The sequence below is a fragment of the Rana temporaria genome, chromosome 3, assembly GCF_905171775.1.
Source record: "Rana temporaria chromosome 3, aRanTem1.1, whole genome shotgun sequence".
In the NCBI taxonomy this organism is placed as follows: Eukaryota; Metazoa; Chordata; class Amphibia; order Anura; family Ranidae; genus Rana; species Rana temporaria.
In genome coordinates this window covers 118,852,593-118,874,079 of record NC_053491.1, presented here as the reverse complement: position 1 = coordinate 118,874,079, position 21,487 = coordinate 118,852,593, and the positions used below count along the sequence as shown (strand labels likewise).

At 42.8% G+C, this 21,487-nt stretch overlaps 1 protein-coding gene across 2 annotated transcripts in view; it reads right to left on the bottom strand.

The window, feature by feature from the left end:
• Positions 1-21,487, bottom strand: part of LOC120931667 (leucine-rich repeat and IQ domain-containing protein 1-like) — a 127,514-nt gene that overhangs the window by 59,242 nt on the left and 46,785 nt on the right. For both annotated transcript variants that reach the window (XM_040343317.1, XM_040343316.1), the window contains exons 7-9: positions 16,932-17,206; positions 15,308-15,373; positions 264-426 (exon numbers count right to left, since the gene is read on the bottom strand). In XM_040343317.1, the coding sequence (XP_040199251.1) occupies positions 264-426; positions 15,308-15,373; positions 16,932-17,206 (504 nt within the window). The remainder of the gene's footprint in view (positions 1-263; positions 427-15,307; positions 15,374-16,931; positions 17,207-21,487) is intronic.

Genomic DNA, 21,487 nt, shown 5'->3' with positions numbered 1-21,487 from the left:
TTCAAATTAGAAAACTATTTGAAATTGATTCAAAAACGTTTTGAATCTATACAAATTTGAATTCGAAAAATTTTAATCGATTTAAAAACAAATAAACAAAATTAATTCCAAAAACAAATTAAACCAATTTAACTAAACAAATTTATGTAATACATTTTTTCGTTCTGCACATGTCTACTGTGCATACTTGTACATTGTAGTAAAAACCCAACCCCACCAAATAATTTGCTTATGATTTAACAATTTCTTGAACAGAATCCTACCTCTTCAGAATCTGTTATGTCTATGAAGGACAGATTTCCAGGCCTCCTCTTCCCATGTTCCCACCTTTCCCAAAACTTGGTGAATAAATACTGCTCTGTAGCTCTCTGAACCTTATGTGGGTCAATACTGTCTAAATCTTCTTGTGGAATGGAATCAATGTATCTGTAAACAAACAAAATACAAAAAAAGGCATTAAACAAACAAAAGTAAAAAGTGCATAGGAATCAATTTTATAAATTCACTTGGACAACAAAGGTTTTATTGTCTATGCACCCTGTTCCAAATTATTATGCAAATTCTATTTCAGTGTCACAAAGATTAAATATTTTGTTTTTCAGTTTAACTCATGGATGGCATTGTGTCTCAGGGCTCTTTTGATCACTGAAAACACCTGTGATAATTAGATTGCCAGATGAGCCCAATTAAAGGCAAAACTACTAGAAGGTTGTTCCTCATTATTAAGCAGAGCACCATTTTCAAGCAATATGGGGAAGAAAAAGGATCTCTCTGCTGCCGCAAAGAGTGAAATAGTTCAATGCCTTGGACGAGGTATGAAAACATTAGATATTTCATGAAAACGTAAACATGATTATCGCACTATTAAGAGATTTGTGGCTGATTCAGAGCACAGACGGGTTTCATGCAGATAAAGGCACATTGAGGAAGATTTCTGCCAGATCCATGCATCGGATCAAGAGAGCAGCTGCTAAAACACCAGTACATAGCAGCAAACAGATATTTGAAGCTGCTGGTGCCTCTGGAGTCCCACGGACATCAACGTGTAGAGTCCTCTAGAGTCTTGCAACTGTGCATAAACCTTACATTCGGCCACCACTAACCAATGCTCACAGAAACAGCTACATTGGGCAGAAAAATACATGAAGACTAATTTTCAAACAGCCCTGTTCATTGATGAGTGCCGTGCAACCCTGGATGGTCCAGATGGATGGAGTAGTGGATGGTTGGTGGATGGCCACCCTGTTTCAACAAGGCTGTGACGTCAGCAATACAAGCGAAAAATGCGCAAATAAACAATGTCTCAGATGTCAAGTCAGCACCATATGAAAAACAGGGGGGGGCGGCAAAGTCAGTGGGTAATAGTTTATATTAGCTGACAAAGGTGGGTAATTAGAGTCTATAGCAGTGATGGCGAACGCGTGGCACGCGTGCCGCTCCCGGCACGGCAAGCTGTTTTGGTGGGCACGCGGTGACAATGCAGAAATGTCAAAGAAAAAAAAATTAAATCGTCAAACCGCAACTAGAAACTACATTTCCCACACTACCCTGTGCTAGCGGTGACGTGTCCGAGTGGGCGTAACTTAGAATGAGCGCCCGGAGGTCACGTGCAAGCTTGCTACCCAATGAAAGCTCTCAGATCATCCACTGCCTGACGTGCTGCTGGGCGTGACTGGGAGCATGAGGAGAAGACGCGCGGCGGGAAAGAGCTGCAAGACTCGTGAAGCCATCTTTCTTCTTCATTGCGCAGTTTGATTCAGCTGCAGACAAAAGTAAGAATACTTATTACTCGAATACTATTTAGACATGGGATACCTGGGTCGTTTTATGACGTCTATTATGGGTTGCCCTGCTAACATCACCCAATCTAAAATGTAAAATGTTGCTGAACAATGACTTTAGCTAATCTCGCTGGTGGGTGTTCTGACAGTTGCTGACTGACTTGGGAAACTTTGTTCTGCAAACATATTACCCCCCTCATTGCTGTTATTGGGTCTAGGTGTCCTTTGCAAACATATTACCCCCCTCATTGCAAATGAGGGGGGTAATATGTTTGCAAATGACACCTAGGCCCAAAAACAGCAATGAGGGAGGTAATATGTTTGCTGTTATTGGGCATAGGTGTCATTTGCAAACATATTACCTCCCTCATTGCTGTTATTGGGCATAGGTGTCATTTGCAATGAGGGGGGTAATATGTTTGCAAATGACACCCAGGCCCAATAACAGCAATGAGGGGGGTAATATGTTTGCTGTTATTGGGCCTAGGTGTCATTTGCAAACATATTACCCCCCTCATTGCTGTTATTGGGTCTAGGTGTCCTTTGCAAACATATTACCCCCCTCATTGCAAATGAGGGGGGTAATATGTTTGCAAATGACACCTAGGCCCAATAACAGCAATGAGGGGGGTAATATGTTTGCAAATGACACCTAGGCCCAATAAAAGCAATGAGGGGGGGTAATATGTTTGCAAATGACACCTAGGCCCAAAAACAGCAATGAGGGAGGTAATATGTTTGCTGTTATTGGGCATAGGTGTCATTTGCAAACATATTACCTCCCTCATTGCTGTTATTGCAAATGAGGGGGGTAATATGTTTGCAAATGACACCTAGGCCCAATAACAGCAATGAGGGGGGTAATATGTTTGCAAATGACACCTAGGCCCAATAAAAGCAATGAGGGGGGGTAATATGTTTGCAAATGACACCTAGGCCCAAAAACAGCAATGAGGGAGGTAATATGTTTGCTGTTATTGGGCATAGGTGTCATTTGCAAACATATTACCTCCCTCATTGCTGTTATTGGGCATAGGTGTCATTTGCAATGAGGGGGGTAATATGTTTGCAAATGACACCCAGGCCCAATAACAGCAATGAGGGGGGTAATATGTTTGCTGTTATTGGGCCTAGGTGTCATTTGCAAACATATTACCCCCATCATTGCTGTTATTGGGCCTGTGTCCTGGCCTATGGACAACAATGACACACTTTTTTTTTTCATTTTAGCCCTTTGGATTCTTCTTTGCAATTCTTGTAGAATCTACAGCAGCTTCCAGACCCAGCAGAGCAGTGTCAGCAGCGGCACAGCACGCCTTATTGTTTCACAGGACATTGGACGATTTGAGCTTATATCTGTCTACATTAAAAAAAGTAAGTTGCTGAGGGTCACATCTGGCCCCCGGGCTACGGTAGTTTCCTGTGTCCCTATGGACAACAATGAAAACATATTTTTTTTTCATTACAGCCCTCTCTCCGGGATTCTACTTTGCAAATCTTGTAGAATGTACAGCAGCTTTCAGACCCAGCAGAGCGGTGTCAGCAGCGGCACAGCACGCCTTGTTGTTTCACAGGACATTGGACGATTTGAGCTTATATCTGTCTACATTACAGAAACGTAAGTTGCTAAGGGTCACATCTGGCCCCCGGGCTATGGTAGTTTCCTGTGTCCCTATGGACAACAATGAAAACATATTTTTTTTTTCATTACAGCCCTCTCTTTGGGATTCTTCTTTGCAATTCAGAATCTACAGCAGCTTCCAGACCCAGCATAGCGGTGTCAGCAGCGGCACAGCGCGACTTCTTGTTTCACAGGATATTGGACGATGTATATCTGTCTACAAAACCGTGAGTTGTTCTACCTTTTTTGTGAAATGTTGCAATAATATTTTTGGTATAGGTAGGTAGGGATAGATTTGTATTGGGTGCTTCATCCATCCTTATTTTATACATTTTGTGTTTTTTGTAGACATGAACAACCAAAAATGAGTACATCAAAAAAAGCAAAATTAAAAACAGATAGTGGAAGATCATTCCAAGAGACCTGGACACAGTCATTTGGAGTGATTGAACGCAATGGGAAAGTGTTATGTGTTCTGTGTAGTGAAAGTGTGGTATCTCGCACATCTAGTGTCAAACGTCATTTTGATACCAACCACAAAAGTGTTGCCGAACTTGGTGTAGCTGAAAGAAAAGAGTTTCTTGATGGGAAATTGAAGAGATATCACTGCCAGTATCGTAGTTTTTGCAACTATCTTTCTAAAACAAATTATCTGGCAAATGCCAGCTTTGAAATTTCACTGTGCATAGCAAAACATGGAAAGCCCCTCTCTGATGGCGATTTTATCAAAACGGCCATGTTGGCTGTGAGTAATTCCCTTTTTCATGAATTTCCAAACAAGGACAAAATTAAGCAACGAATCTCTGAAATGCCACTTAGCAGAAATACTGTTAAAGATAGAGTCCTGCGTATGGCAAGTGATGTTAGTCAGCAGCTCACCACTGACTTACAAAAGGCAGCCTGTTACTCCATGTGCTTGGATGAAAGCACAGACATAAATAATCATGCAAGGCTAGCAGTAATTTTGCGTTATGCTGTTGGTGACACCATGAGAGAGGAGCTCATGAAACTGTTGTCTTTGCCTGGAAGAACACAAGGGATAGATATCTACAATGCTGTGATGGAGGCTTTTGTGTCACAAGACATAAGGCCAGAAAAAGTGGTTTCAGTTACTAGTGACGGGGCACCTTCCATGGTGGGGGTAACATCTGGTTTCATACAGTTTTTTGTCAAAGAAGCAAAGCACCCAGTCATTCAATTTCATTGTATTATACATCAAGAAGCTCTTTGTGCCAAGGAAAGCAGCAAAATATTAGACGATATCCTCAAGGATGTCACAAAAATGGTGAATTACATCATGGCTCGTGCTCTTAATTTTCGACAGTTTCAAGCACTTCTTGATGAGGTACAGGCACAGTATAATACTTTACTTATGTACAATAATGTACGATGGCTAAGCAGAGGACGGGTCTTGGAGAGATTTGTAGCCTGCTTGGATGAAATTAGGCTGTTTATGAATGACAAGGGGCAGGAATATCCACAGCTCACTGATATGACCTGGCTCACCAATCTCATGTTTTTTACTGATTTTACAATACACTTCAATGTCCTGAACAAAAAACTGCAAGGTTTAGGGAAAACAGCAGAAAGAATGTTTTGTGATATCAGAACATTTGAGAGAAAACTGCAGGTTTTTGAAAGAGACCTTGAAAGTGGGCAGCTGAAATATTTTCCCAATCTAAAAATGCATTTGGAAAATTCTACAACATTTACAGACAATCCAAACCATCATGAAATCTACAAGGAATTTTCTAGCATTATAGCAGTTGCAAAGGAGAATTTTGGCAACAGATTTGTACAGTTCCGTAAGATGGAAACCACCCTGAGTTTTCTTACTTCTCCAGATAAAGCCAAATTTGAAGAACTTGATCTTTCCTGCTTACACTGGTTAGATTTAGAAAATTTGGAAATGGAGCTACTGGAATTTCAAGAAAGCTCTATCTGGAAAAATAAATTCTCTGACCTGCGTGCCACACTTGAAAAGATGGAGTGTGAAGGGATGACCAAAGACAGCACAGTTGCTAGTTCAGAAAATGAAATACTTAAAGCGGGAGTTCACCCATTTAAAAAAAAAAAAAAAATCTCCCCTTAGCTTCCTGCTCGTTCGGTCTAGGGGAATCGGCTATTTATATTAAAATATGTGCAGTACTTACCCGTTTTCGAGCTGCATCTTCTTCCGTCGCTTCCGGGTATGGGTCTTCGGGAGCGGGCGTTCCTTCTTGAGTGACAGCCTTCCGAGAGGCTTCCGACGGTCGCATCCATCGCGTCACTCGTAGCCGAAAGAAGCCGAACGTCGGTGCGGCTCTATACTGCGCCTGCGCACCGACGTTCGGCTTCTTTCGGAAAATCGTGACGCGATGGATGCGACCGTCGGAAGCCTCTCGGAAACCTGTCAATCAAGAAGGAACGCCCATTCCCGAAGCCCATACCCGGAAGCGACGGAGAGGATGCGTCTCGTAAACGGGTAAGTACTGCACATATTTTAAAATAAATAGCCGATTCCCCTAGTAATAACGAGCAGGAATCTAAGGGGGAAAAGTGCCCTCTAAGGGTGAACCCCCGCTTTAAAGTGTGGAATTCTCTGCCAAATAATTTTAAGGCAATGAAAACACTTGGGATTGCTTTCCTTACTTTGTTTGGGTCATCCTATGCTTGTGAGCAGCTGTTTTCAGCATTGAATTATATCAAATGTGATGCCAGAAATAGACTAACAGATGATTTGAGTGCTGTATGTGTTGCTCTCAAACTAACGGCGTATGAGCCAAGGTTTGACAAGTTATCAGCATGCATACAACAGCAAAAATCACATTAATTGTGCAAAAGCATCCCAAATCTTTATCAACGCCCAGCCAAGGCATCTTTAAAAATGCCCAGCAATGGCATCTTTAATAATGCCCAGGCAAGGCATCTTTACCAATGCCCAGCCAAGGCATCTTTAAAAATGCCCAGCAATGGCATCTTTAAAAATGCCCAGCCATGGCATCTTTACCAATGCCCAGCCAAGGCATCTTTAAAAATGCCCAGCAATGGCATCTTTAATAATGCCCAGGCAAGGCATCTTTACCAATGCCCAGACAAGGCATCTTTACCAATGCCCAGCCAAGGCATCTTTAAAAATGCCCAGCAATGGCATCTTTAATAATGCCCAGGCAAGGCATCTTTACCAATGACCAGCCAAGGCATCTTTAAAAATGCCCAGCAATGGCATCTTTAATAATGCCCAGGCAAGGCATCTTTACCAATGCCCAGCCAAGGCATCTTTAAAAATGCCCAGCAATGGCATCTTTAATAATGCCCAGGCAAGGCATCTTTACCAATGCCCAGCCAAGGCATCTTTAAAAATGCCCAGCAATGGCATCTTTAATAATGCCCAGGCAAGGCATCTTTACCAATGCCCAGCCAAGGCATCTTTACCAATGCCCAGCCAAGGCATCTTTAAAAATGCCCAGCCAAGGTATCTTTGAAAATGCCCAGCCAAGGTATCTTTAAAAATGCCCACTGCTCTGCTGGGTCTGGAAGCTGCTGTAGATTCTAATCTACAAGAATTGCAAAGAAGAATCCAAAGGGCTAAAATGAAAAAAACAAAAATGTGTCATTGCATCTTTACCAATGCCCAGCCAAGGCATCTTTACCAATGCCCAGACAAGGCATCTTTACCAATGCCCAGCCAAGGCATCTTTAAAAATGCCCAGCAATGGCATCTTTAATAATGCCCAGGCAAGGCATCTTTACCAATGCCCAGCCAAGGCATCTTTAAAAATGCCCAGCAATGGCATCTTTAATAATGCCCAGGCAAGGCATCTTTACCAATGCCCAGCCAAGGCATCTTTAAAAATGCCCAGCCATGGCATCTTTAATAATGCCCAGCCATGGCATCTTTAATAATGCCCAGGCAAGGCATCTTTACCAATGCCCAGCCAAGGCATCTTTAAAAATGCCCAGCAATGGCATCTTTAATAATGCCCAGGCAAGGCATCTTTACCAATGCCCAGCCAAGGCATCTTTAAAAATGCCCAGCAATGGCATCTTTAATAATGCCCAGGCAAGGCATCTTTACCAATGCCCAGCCAAGGCATCTTTAAAAATGCCCAGCCATGGCATCTTTAATAATGCCCAGCCATGGCATCTTTAATAATGCCCAGCCATGGCATCTTTAATAATGCCCAGGCAAGGCATCTTTACCAATGCCCAGCCAAGGCATCTTTAAAAATGCCCAGCAATGGCATCTTTAATAATGCCCAGGCATCTTTACCAATGCCCAGCCAAGGCATCTTTACCAATGCCCAGCAGTGGCATCTTTAATAATGCCCAGGCAAGGCATCTTTACCAATGCCCAGCCAAGGCATCTTTAAAAATGCCCAGCAATGGCATCTTTAATAATGCCCAGGCAAGGCATCTTTACCAATGCCCAGCCAAGGCATCTTTAAAAATGCCCAGCCATGGCATCTTTAATAATGCCCAGCCATGGCATCTTTAATAATGCCCAGGCAAGGCATCTTTACCAATGCCCAGCCAAGGCATCTTTAAAAATGCCCAGCAATGGCATCTTTAATAATGCCCAGGCAAGGCATCTTTACCAATGCCCAGCAATGGCATCTTTAATAATGCCCAGGCAAGGCATCTTTAATAATGCCCAGGCAAGGCATCTTTACCAATGCCCAGCCAAGGCATCTTTAAAAATGCCCAGCCATGGCATCTTTAATAATGCCCAGCCATGGCATCTTTAATAATGCCCAGGCAAGGCATCTTTACCAATGCCCAGCCAAGGCATCTTTAAAAATGCCCAGCAGTGGCATCTTTAATAATGCCCAGGCAAGGCATCTTTACCAATGCCCAGCCAAGGCATCTTTAAAAATGCCCAGCAGTGGCATCTTTAATAATGCCCAGGCAAGGCATCTTTACCAATGCCCAGCCAAGGCATCTTTAAAAATGCCCAGCAATGGCATCTTTAATAATGCCCAGGCAAGGCATCTTTACCAATGCCCAGCCAAGGCATCTTTAAAAATGCCCAGCAATGGCATCTTTAATAATGCCCAGGCAAGGCATCTTTACCAATGCCCAGCCAAGGCATCTTTAAAAATGCCCAGCCAAGGCATCTTTAATAATGCCCAGCCATGGCATCTTTACCAATGCCCAGCTAAGGCATCTTTACCAATGCCCAGCCAAGGCATCTTTAATAATGCCCAGCAATAGATCATTAGACTCATCCTCTGCTTATGTACAATAATGTCTTTTAGCTATGCAAAGTATACTGTGCCTGTACCCATCACAGCATTGTAGATCTCTATCCCTTGTGTAAGCAAATGCATCTTTACCAATGCCCAGCCAAGGCATCTAATGCCCAGCCAAGGCATCTTTACCAATCTTTACCAATGCCCAGACAAGGCATCTTTAAAAATGCCCAGCAATGGCATCTTTAAAGATGCCTTACCAAGGCATCTTTAATAATGCCCAGCAAAGCCATCTTTGGAAATGCCCAGCAAAGCCATCTTTGGAAATGCCCAACAAAGCCATCTTTGGAAATGCCCAGCAAAGCCATCTTTGGAAATGCCCAGCAAAGCCATCTTTGGAAATGCCCAGCAAAGCCATCTTTGGAAATGCCCAGCAAAGCCATCTTTGGAAATGCCCAGCAAAGCCATCTTTGGAAATGCCCAGCAAAGCCATCTTTGGAAATGCCCAGCAAAGCCATCTTTGGAAATGCCCAGCAAAGTCATCTTTGAAAATGCCCAAAGTCATCTTTGAAAATGCCCAGCAAAGTCATCTTTGAAAATGCCCAGCAAAGCCATCTTTGGAAATGCCCAGCAAAGCCATCTTTGAAAATGCCTAGCAAAGGCATCCTTACCAGCGATCAGCAAAGGCATCTTTACCAGCGATCTGCAAATGTATCCTTATCCAAAAATACATGCACAAGTACAGTTGTTGAGATTCTTTTTCAATAAAAAAAAAATGTTTAATAGAAAGCTCTGTTATTGTGTTTTTCTTTTAAAACAAAAGCTGTTAATTAGTTTGGACAAGTGTACGAGTTGATTTTTCTAAACGAAAACCTTGGTATTCATGTTTAATTGCAGTGTTGGCACTTCAAAAAAAAATTAGGTTTTGTGTTGCAGTTTGGGCACTCGGGCTCAAAAAGGTTCGCCATCACTGGTCTATAGGGTAATATATGAGGGTACACACTCTCAGGGCTGCCATCAGAGGGGAACAGAAACCATGTTCCAATTTTATGGGAAAACAACAAGGGAAGAGGCGCCTCTGGGTGTAGTAGTTAAAACAATTTAAATAGTAAAACATAAGCAATGGATAGAAAATAACAAAATAGTATAGAAAAAAATCCTATGTTTTTCCTATTGCAGCCAGCGCGAGATGTCATCCAGGGTCTGCTCGATGCTTGAAAAAGGAGTGCGGCAGCCACGTCATTCGCTGCCAGTCCACTCAGAAACGCGTTGCATACCCGGTGACGCCATCATCCCTCGCCTGCTGTCCACCTGCGCTCCAAGCCTCGGTTTGAGGATCCTCCATCGCAGCCGGCTATCTCCATCAGCGGTGACAGTGAAACCTCCCCACACAGCGCTCCAGCAGACCCTGGATGACAGTGACGGCCGGATGACACCTCTCCCCTCCTTGGGATTACTATCTACATGCCTATTTGTCACTTCAAAAATGTGAGTGACCATTGCTTATGTTTTACTATTAAAATACACCCAGAGGCGCCTCTTCCCTTGTTATTTTGCGACGTCAGCAAGGTGATGGTAGAGTCATGTTTTGGGCCGGAATCATGGGAAGAGAGCTGGTCGGCCCCTTTAGGGTCCCCGAAGGTGTAAAGATGACCTCTGCAAAGTATGTGGAGTTCCTGACTGACCACTCCCTTCTCTGGTACAGAAGGAAGAACTATGCTTTCCGTAATAAAATCATCTTCATGCATGACAATGCACCATCTCATGCTGCAAAGAATACCTCTGCATCAATGGCTGCTATGGGGATAAAATGAGAGAAAGTCATGGTGTGGCCTCCATCTTCCCCTGACCTCAATCCTATTGTCAGGGAAATGGCCGTGGAAGTACTGGCAAACTTGCCAGTAGAAGAAATGTCCGCCATAGGCACATCATGTGACAGATGGATACCTGTCAGGGAAATAGCCGTGGAAGTACTGGGAAACTTGCCAGTAGAAGAAATGTCCGCCATAGGCACATCATGTGACAGGCGGATCCCCCTCCTGGCCTATAAAAGGCTGCCACTATCTGACCCAAATTGCTGGATTGTCGTCCGCTTCCTGTATTTCTGTGTCTTTTTACCTTGAAACCCCTGGCTTGACCTCTGCTTATGGCTTAACCTGTGATCCCAATTATCTCCTCGCTCTGACCTTGGCTTGGCTGACTATTCTTCGATCCACTGCCCACTGTTTATGACCCAGCTTGCTCCTGTTTGCTCTTGGACTGTCTCCCGGTATATGACCTCTGGCCTGGCTGCGAACCCTGCTCCTGGTTTATCCTGCAAACACCTACTCAAGACTTCTTCTTGCACGGCTACTGACATCGCTAACCAGCGCACCACAGCCACATTTTGCCTACCAGCCTGTTGCAGCACTACTGGCAACCCGTGCACCTTTGGGCACTGTATCCCCTGTATCAATCCCAGGGGAGCGCTGCACTCAGCCGCAAGGGGCGCCCTCTCTGCCACTTGGCCTCACATCAGAGACTTGACACTTATTGAGAATCTTTGGAGCATCCTCAATCAAAAGATCTATGAGGGTGGGAGGCAGTTTACATCCAAACAGCAGCTCTGGGAGGCTATTCTGACATCTTGCAAACAAATTCAAGCAGAAACTGTCCAAAAAATCACAAGTTCAATGGATGCAAGACTTGTAAAGCAGCTATCAAATAAGGGGCCCTATGTTAAAATGCAACGTGACCTGTTAAAATATTTAAAAAGTTAAAATGTTGTTCAAAGTTTGATTAAAATACGGTAGCTTTTGATTTCAGTAAATATTCTGCAAACACAACAAATTACAATTTTCAGTGCATTGTAAGTTTTTTATTTTTAAAAAAAAAAAACTGTTATTAGGAGGTTTGTTCAATAAAATTTGAAATGTACTCTTAATAGTTGATAACATGAGAATAATGCTGACTGTTGTTTACATCAATTATTTAGGTAAATGAGAAAAATATCATTGACATAATAATTTGAAACAGAGTGTAAGTAATCTATTAAATATCTGACAGCTTCGGAATTGAAATATGCATCACTCAGAGCAACTATCTGATATTGGTTTACACTGGCCATAGTAACCCTGAGAATGAAAGGTCGAGTGGCTGTCCGTTGTTCTGTTAATCCATAGCTGTTTCTCGTGCAACTTTCCTTATGGTCTGCAGCAGTACATGTGCATAAAACTTGCCTTCCCATGACCCTTGCTGAGAAATGCCCCATATGTCCCAGTTCTTGCCAAAAAACATCTCACCAAAGCACTGGACGGGGGCGGATCAATCTCTTTATGGAACCCCTAAGACCTAACCTTTTTTTTTTAAGTTCAGCTTTAAAGTATACAGTATGTGAACCTTTACCTTGTAAAACAACCCATTAAGTTTGAAACAGAAATTAAAGCCAAAACATACACTATATTGCCAAAAGTATTGGGACGCCTGCCTTTTCACGCACATGAACTTTAATAGCATCCCAGTCTTTGTCCATAGGGTTCAGTATTGGCCCACCCTTTGCAGCTATAACCGCTTCAACTCTTCTGGGAAGGCACTCCACAAGGTTTAGGAGTATGTATATGGGAATGTTTGACCATTCACAGGACTCTGTGCAGGTCAGTCAAGTTTCTCCACTCCAAACTCGCTCATCCATGTCTTCGGATTCACGTAGCACTTATGCCAACGTATCTCGAGATACGTCGCGTAAGTGTAAATGTGCGCCGTTGTATCTGTGCGCCGTGCCCGCAGAACTAGATACGCCTGAAAATAGGCTTCCTACGACCGACGTAAGTTTCCTACGCCGTCGTATCGTGGGCGCATATTTACGCTGGCCGCAAGGGGCACTCCCATTGATTTACGATTCGATTATGCAAATGAGTGAGATACGCCGATTCACGAACGTACTTGCGCCCGGCGCATTAATATACACGGTTTACGTAAGGCTTACGTCCGGCGTATAGTTATTCCCCATCTATGAGGTTCAACTCATGCAAAGGTATGGACCAGGGAACAGCCGTCGTATTTTACGTCGTTTACGTAGTAGTACGTGAATAGGGATGGGCGTAGGTTACGTTCACGTCGTAGGCAGTGATTTAACGTATCTTAGGGAGTATTTCCGACGTGATTCTGAGCATGCGCACTGGGTTGTGTCCACGGGACGGCGCATGCACCGTTCGTTCGGCCCATCATTTGCATGGGGTCACGCTTCATTTAAATGGATCACGCCCACTTCCACCTATTTTGAATTAGGCCGGCTTACGCCTACGAATTTACGTTACGCCGGCGCAACGTTGGGAGCATTTGCTTTGTGAATACTGTGCTTGCCGCTCTGCGCTACGTCGGCGTAGAGTATATTCGATACGCTACGCCGGCATAACTATGTGCCGTTGTATGTGAATCCGGGCCTAAGTATATATATATATAGATATATATATACATATATATATATATATATATATATATATATATATATATATATATATATATATACACAGACACACACACAAACAGTATATATACACAGAATACATCACATACATTATACATACTTATGATACCATAATCTCTGTTCTCAGCTGCATAAGGGGCTTGAAGAGGTGGGGGTGTAAAAACAGCAATACTATGATCTTCACAGTAAATGGCTGTGCAAGGGGGCATGTCAGCACATGTCTGGCCATTGGAGGACAGCCAGGCTGTTTAACCTACACATCCTGAAAACAGACCACACTTGAAAAAGAAAGTGCTTCTATACCTAGTGTGGTAAGTTTGGAATAGGATAGCAGGGGTCCAGGCATAATCATCACCAGGTATTTAAGACAAAGGAAGAAATACAAAGAGAGCAGGATACTTTTTTTAACACAAGTACACTGTACAACAGACACATATTAGAACTATGAAATGTTGGGGTAACACATTCTTTAATAAATCCATGGTTATAGAGCATCAGTGCACAAAAATCTTCCATGCATTTGTTTAAAACCTGTCCTTAGCAAATTGGCAAGGATGCCAAGCCTATTTGCTTTACAAATACTTCCTAAGGGCCACTACATACTAGGAACCGCACAGGTTCCTGTGCCATTCATATACTTTTGGAAACACACTGCAACCAGATCGCATGGTAATTCCGGACCATGCGATCCAGAGCAGGCAAACACCAAGTTTGTGATCTGTGTTTGGGGTGTCGCTAACCGGTTCCCGACTGGACTCACGTGTATATACTGCGGCAGAAAAACCCAGGTACGTCTTCCCCTTTAAGCGAGGCTGGCATGCACAAAAGCCAGCACAGGAATTTGTGTGTGTAAAGGTGTATTTTTTGCAGCACGGTCTTGACCTTTAGATCTGCAATAGGCAGAGCTAAGCTTAACTACCTATTAGTCCAGACAGGGTGTAGTTTGGGTACAGTATGCTGATGATTTAGAAGTATTTTATTTAATTCAAAGCACTGCAAGATTCTTGTTGGTAGTACATGTAAAGGAGCAGTGCCTACAGAGGTATAGTTTTAATTTGTATTTTAGACCTCCTGTGCCAAACAGCCAACATGAATTATAAGTAATTACATTTAAGTTATGGGTAAATACACTCTCTTGCAGCTGAAAGCAATTCATGTCAACCTGGCATTTAGCATGGTATTTAGACCTGTTCAAAAAAAAAAAACTGTTTTGGATAATGTACTTCTGCTGTTAAATGTAAGGATAGCAGATGATACTACAGCAAAGCTCTGTTTCAGTGTAAAAAAAAAGCACAAGCGCTAAACTTAAAGCGGTGGTTCACCCCAATAACAACATTCTAGCATTAAATTAAGCATAGTAGCGCGAGCTACAGTATGCCTTTATTTATTTATTTTGCCCCGTACTCACTGTTTAATCCTATAGTGAAGATTCAGACTCCCCGCGGGGAATGGGCGTTCCTATCCAGAGGGAAGATGATTGAGGGCCGGCTATGGCGCGTCACGCTTCTCCGGAAATAGCCGAAATAGGAATTGGCTCTTCACGGCACCTACGCATAGTCTGTGCGCAAGCGCCGTATAGCGCCGTGAAGAGCCGAGACCTACTCCGGCTATCTTCGGGGAGCGTGACGCGCCATAGACGGCCGTCAATCATCTTCCCTCTGGATAGGAACGCCCATTCCCCACGGGGAGTCTGAATCTTCACTATAGGATTAAACAGTGAGTACGGGGCAAAAAAATAAAATAAAGGCATACTGTAGCTGTAGCTCGCGCTACTATGCTTAATTTAATGCTAGAATGTTGTTATTGAGGGTGAACCACCGCTTTAAATATGATTTACAATATTAGATTTTCGTGTGTAAAATTTTATATTGCAAATAAGGGATTTCAATATTATCAATATTATTAAATGCGACCTTTACTTTTTCATACTTATTTTGTTTTACCTTTTGCTCTTGTATAGAGCACGCATTTAATATCTTCACTAGTGGTTTTGCTTGCCTGCTACCAAGGCCAGTGTACTCATGTGCAGCAAAGGCCCGCAAAACATATGAAACAAATATGTCCATATGTTTTCTAGCAAGTTAAAAGGCAAATAAAAGTGAGAGACCATGCATATTTGAAGCTAACAAGCCAGATGGCTTGTTTGAACCTGCGATTTATAACTGTATGTCAAGCATTTTTGCAACTCCTAATTAAAATGGGTAGAAAAGCTTTGTCCTTGTGCTTGGTAAAAAAAGCTTGGGTTGTGGAGGTGTCTAAAACACATTACCTATTACAGTTCTTCATCTCCCCATTGAGATTATCTTCAAACTCCTTAAATTCTTCCTGTAGATCTCTGCATAATATAAATAACATACACAAATTAATTACTACAAAATAATCACTATCCAACATTTAGAATTAAAGTGGCTGTAAACCTCTGACATGAAATATGAACAAAGCACATTCCTCTTTAGTGTGTACTTGTTCCACCCAGAGCACTAAATCATTTCTGCCTGCTGCCTCCTTTGGTATCAGTATGAATCACGTCTGACAGGTTTTCCTGACACCAAGGAGGTAAAAAGGTTTGTTTCTGTGTGCTGTGTGAAGGTGGGTGTCTCCCTTCCATCCAATCAGCTCTCAGCTTACCTCACTGGGCTCTACAGAATGTAACTCCAGCTCCCTGCCCACTGTTTGTTGAAGGTCAGACAAGCAATATCAATTCTGCACTTTGAACTACTACTACTCGAGAGAAAACTGCAGATAAACAGGAGCAAATTATGTGAGAGGAGTTGTTTATTCTCTGAGTATCACCCAAGGAAAGTCACTTCAATGGGTATACTGTATGTAAGGGTTTTTACACCACTTTAATATATCTGGGTGATTTTTATTTTGTGCTACTATGCAAATGTTTGAGAGCTGGTTCTTAATTTTTCCGACAACATAAGTTCTTGTCGGAAATTCCGATTGTCTGTATGCAATTCCGGCGCACAAAAATCCTACACATGCTCAGAATCATTGCACTTCATTTTTCTCAGCTTATCATAGTGTTATACGTCACCTCGTTCTTGACGTTCGGAATTTCAGACAACATTTGTGTGAAAGTGTGTATGCAAGACGAGTTTGAGCCAACAATCCGTCTGAGAAAATCCACACTTTTGTTGTCGGAATGTCCGATCGTGTGTACGCGGCATAACACTGAAAAAACTGGGCCTCCTGGCAGGTATTCTGATTTACTATATTTCCACTGAAATATTTCCATTTATTGGAACAACAGCCATAATAAGATGGGGGTTCACTAGTGATATTTTGATCTTTGATGCTAAAAAGTTTTACTTGATGATTGTTTTCAACAATAATAAATCTATAGGGTTAAAAAAGGTCAGGGAAAAAAAGTGTTTGGTTGAGTTAGAAATATTTGGCAAACAGCCAAGTGTTTAAAAAGGCCCCGTTCACTCTTAGTGATTTGGAATCATGAGCAGAATTAGCGTGATCCTGCCTGTGATTCTAAATTGAGCTATAATTGTGGCAAAATACGTGATGTGCGATTAGGTGCCATTCATTCCTAATAGCATGACAAAACGTGTGTAAAAATGCACATGGCTCAGGGCCAAAATTTGGTCCCTAAACTTCTTTGCCATGACAAATGCGTATAGAGCAGTCCATTCAAATGATTGGGTTTCCCTATGCATGACAAATGCGTGTTAATTGCTCAAAAATTTGGAAGCGGGAACGCATTTTCCGCTATGCAAAATGTTACAGGGCCTTATATTATAACTATGCTGGAAGAATATGTTTGTGTAGGCAAGTGTCAGAAAAAAATAGAATAGCAATCTGATTGTTTTCTAATCCCCTTTTCCTTTATGCTATTGTAAAGTTTTAGAATAATGTGTTGTACAAACAGAGTTGCTTACAGGATTCTCTTATGAAAAAGATGGATAATACTTTCTACTGCATCCTGTTTATTCTTTAGTTTTAGAACAAAACATTTCTTGATGATATCCTGCAGTCTTTCTTTTTTGTAGTCTTTTCCTTCAAGAGCGTTCATGGATTGCCTGAGTAAAGAACGATAAACTGGAGATAATTCAATATCCATAGCCTCTTTTAATATGGTGTTATCCAAGATACATATAGATGTATGTTGTTTGATTAACGAAGTGTATCTGCTATCATGGGGCATTGGGTTTCCCTACAAAAAAAAAGCAAATAAAGTTTATACAGTAATTTGATTACTCAAAGATTCATCCCCAGACAGTATGATTTAACCAGTGATGAAGTTTAAATCAGGCCACACCTAAAATATTTTAAATGTACTGTTTTTATAGCCAAAACGTCTTTTCCTGTCGCATCATGGCAGCATACACCTTTGGGTTGTGTCTCCGCCTCCACAACCTGATAGGACCGCATAGCTATTAAACCCAGAGAGGGCCCCCGCCCAGGTATTCTCCTTTTTTTCCTCAACTGATCAGGACTGGAATCGCGAGGTATCCCTTACCGTTTGTCGCCCAAGCCAGGTTCAGCCTTTTCTGTGTGGAAGTCCTTCCTGTACAGCCTCTAAATGAGCTATATGGTTGGAGCCCCATTCTGGTGGTCTGGGGGGCATATTTCAGCCTCTCCTGGGTGGAAGTCTTTCCTCTACAGTCTCCACATGGTTGGAGCCCCATTTTGGTGGTGCAGGCTTCTCAAAGAAAGCTTTAAACAAGCTTTGACGTAAGTGACAGTGTTTCGTTTTGCTTTCCATATGCTTTTACTTCCTTTCTCTGTGTTATGGGCATTTGCCACTACCAAGATGGCTGCAGCAGTGCAAGTTCTCTGAACTTGAGAGGCAGGAAGTGATGCGGACTCTGTGTTTCCTGGCTAGAGCTTTTCCAGGATGGTGATCTGATCATGCTCAGGCACTGATATCATCACTTAATGGAAAATGTGAGTTCTAAATGGTTTCACTGCATTTTTGGAAACACATGGTGGAGAACTCTACTCATGCATGCTGGATGCTTATGTGGTCATTGTTTACAGGTACGTTGTCACCTTTTATGGCATTTTCCTGGGTTTTTCCTATCTCCTTCTCAGTGTTGCTCTAGGATCATTGTGCTCTTTAAGGCATTCACCTGGGATCTTCCTATCTCCTTCTCAATGTTGCTCCAGAATCATTGTGCTCTTTATGGTATTCATCTGGGCTCTGTCTATCTCCTTCTCAGTGCTTGCTCTAGGATCACTGTGTTGGGCTCAGTTTCCACTAGTGCAACTTGTCACTGCAAAATCGCATTACAAGCCGTACCCCATGATTTCCAATGAGTAACGTTCATATCTGTGTCCATAGACCCCAAGAATACACAGGCATTGCTTCAAGTTGCATCAAATTTGCAGCAAAATCATGCGACTTTTAGGTCGCAATAGTGGAGACTTAGCGTTATGCTGTTTTTTCTTTTCAGTTTGCTGCTATGCTCTGTTTTTAGGGAAACGCTGTCCAGTCAGACCACCCAATGTTTTAAGGTATAGGGATTAGGTAAGTAGTGAAGATTGAGAAAAAGAGAGGAAATATCTATAGTCCTGTAAGGACCACAAGATGGAGGGAGCCTTCTGACAGTCAAGACAAGTTACCATCTAAGAACAGACATTCAGGCAATGTTGATTAAGCTCATAAACTCACCCTCATTATCACTGCTCTCCATTCACAAACATCACAAATTACCAGCCCTAATAGTTGCTGCATTTGTGGTGGAAAGTCATTGCCTGCTAAGCTAGCACTATACAGTCCTGCAAGGATCTCAAGATGAAGAGAGCCTGCTAAAAGCCAGAACAGTCACCGTTCAAGAGCAGTCATACAGGCAATTGATCAATGTCATCATCTCACCTCTGATTATGTTTGCTCCCCGCTTACAAACACCACAGGTTACCAGCCCTAATAGTTGCTGCATTCGTGGTGGAAAGTTATTGCTTGACAAGCTACAGTGCATGAATTACCTAGCACTTCCAACCAGGGCCAGTAGGTGGTGTCCAAATTGCCACAAGCTTTGAAGATCGGCCAATAGAGACCCTTTTTCTGCAAGGGCAATTAAGGACGCAATTACTTGGGGTGAAGAGTAAACTCTCCACAAGTTTAGAACACTCATTTCCTTTACTGAACAACTGGAGGAGTTAATCCAGGAAGAATTGAAGGGGTCAAAGAAAAATGCCCTTATAAACAGGCTGTCAAAACTGTATACCCTGAAAAAGCTATAGGTCAACCTGCTGCAGTCTCCTCCGATGGTGGATGCATTATTAATGTAGCTGGCAAGACATGCTACTTTACTGTCACATTCAAGGAGGCTCTAGTCCAAAGATTTGATCTAGATCTGAAGTGCTTCTACATACTGTAGCATCTGCAGGTGCCGGCACACCAGCAATAACCAGCCCATGTGCCATTCTAATGGGAATGGTTCATAATTATCAACCAGCTGCTGCACCTGCAGGACTCTGGAAAGTGTCAGGGTATGCATCCCTTTAGACATGATTCCCTATTGGGAGTATCTTATCAAAAATACACATTTTATCGCAGTAGATGCCAAAATCATACAAGCAGGAAATGTTTCATTGCTTTTTATAGGAAATTGCAGCTCTGCAAAATTGGAGTAATCCTTTAAATAAGCCCATCTGGAAGAAGTGAAGAGACAAGGTGGTAACAGCTTTGAGCTGAAATTGGCAGCATACTTTTTGGTGGACGTGTCAGACGTCAATCAATGTTTTTTCAAGAGCGGTGTACCCTGCGGTCACGGCAAGCAGTGCATTATGGCTAAAGCCATAGTTGGTGGATCCCGTAAAAAAAAAAAAAAAATGGTGCAAGACACCAGAACACCAATCCAATCTATTTGGGAGTAGACAGGATACAGCCATCTCAGGGGTGACCATTAGCAAGTCAGGGCGAATATCATCTGACAAAAAAAAGGTGGCGACCCCCAAGTGGATACACAGATGCAAAATCCTACGGACTAGGGAAAAGATTAGTAATGAACTGGAGAAGTACCCAATTTTCATTATTGAAGCCTTAAAGATCTAAGGCTCCTGTCTTGAAAGAACGGCTGAAGTCCCTTTAGGGGCACACTAATCCAGAGGGTGCCTGTTTGAAGCTTCACGCACGTACCTGGATGGAAAACCTTCAGGATCAGTGGGATCAGGATCAGCTATATTGGTGTAACACTGGTGAAAGTTTAAGGGAGGTCCACTTTTCTGGTACAATAATTTGACAAACTCACCCATGCAGGAGCACAATTCATTAAGCATAACAATCATATAACTTTGAGAGGTGGAAAGTCCACCTTTTAATCTCTTCCAGTCAGCCAGGCTTCCAGCGTTGATGGAAAAGTAAAACATTCCGATCCAGTTTTTAGCTGTTTAAAAATAAAAATAATCAGGTAATCTGTGCCCAGTTTAAAAAAAAAAATGACAAGCGCAGGAAGTTGGAGCCGTGCAAGATGGAAAACCTCCAATCTATTACATTATTCACAAACCTGGGAGACTGGATGCACTATAGGTTTATCAGACACCTACTTGTCCCAATTCAGTCTCAATTTCTCTACCAGTTTGAGTTCCTCCCTATCCCCTCCCCGGGAGGTGATCCCTTCGGACACCAGCAGGGAGGGCTGGGGAGCACACTACCAGCACTTTGCTGTCCAAAGCCGTTGGCCATTCGAGACACAGGAAGTGGTATCGGACATCCTAGAAATGAAAGCAGCGTTCCAAGCCCTCCTGGCCTTCAGTCTTCTAGATTTAGCAGCAACACAGCAACACCAGACAACGCAAAGTGCCAGAGGTATCTGACAAGAACCCCCTGCCCATTAGCGGAGGGGACTGACTGCCTACAGCACGACTGGAACCTTCGTCTGGGTTACATCTTTCCCCCGACACCTCTCATACCAAGACTTTTTCTCAGGCTCAAGAGGTCAGCATCTACAATAATAGCAGTCCTTACTTTTTGGCCGAGGCAGCCATGGTTCACAACTCTCCTTCAGCTGAATACAGCAAGGCCATTACCGCTTCCACCAGCAGCGGATATACTCTCTCAGGGGCAACTTCTATATCCTTCCCCGGAAAGAATGCACCTGACAGCCTGGAGATTGAAGGGGCTAGGTTACTAGACCAAGGTTGCTCTCAAAAAGTGGTAGAGACTCTTCTTCAAGCCAGAAGTTACATCACCAACAGTACCTACAAGAGGATCTAGGAGAAGTTTCTCTCAGTCGCACAGCAACAAGCCTGGAACCCGTCATCTCCAACAGTTGCTCAAATCCTTGAGTTTCTCCAGTTAGGCTTAGAGAAGGACCTTGGATCAAGTACCCTGAAAGTCCACGTATCAGCCTTATCTGCCATGAAAGGAGTCAAATGGGCACACGAGCCTCTCGTCATTCAGTTCCAGAGGGCCTGCCTAAAGATAAGGCCCCCAGAAAAGCCTTCCTTCCTGACCTGGGATCTTTCGGCTGTACTAGAAGTTCTATCC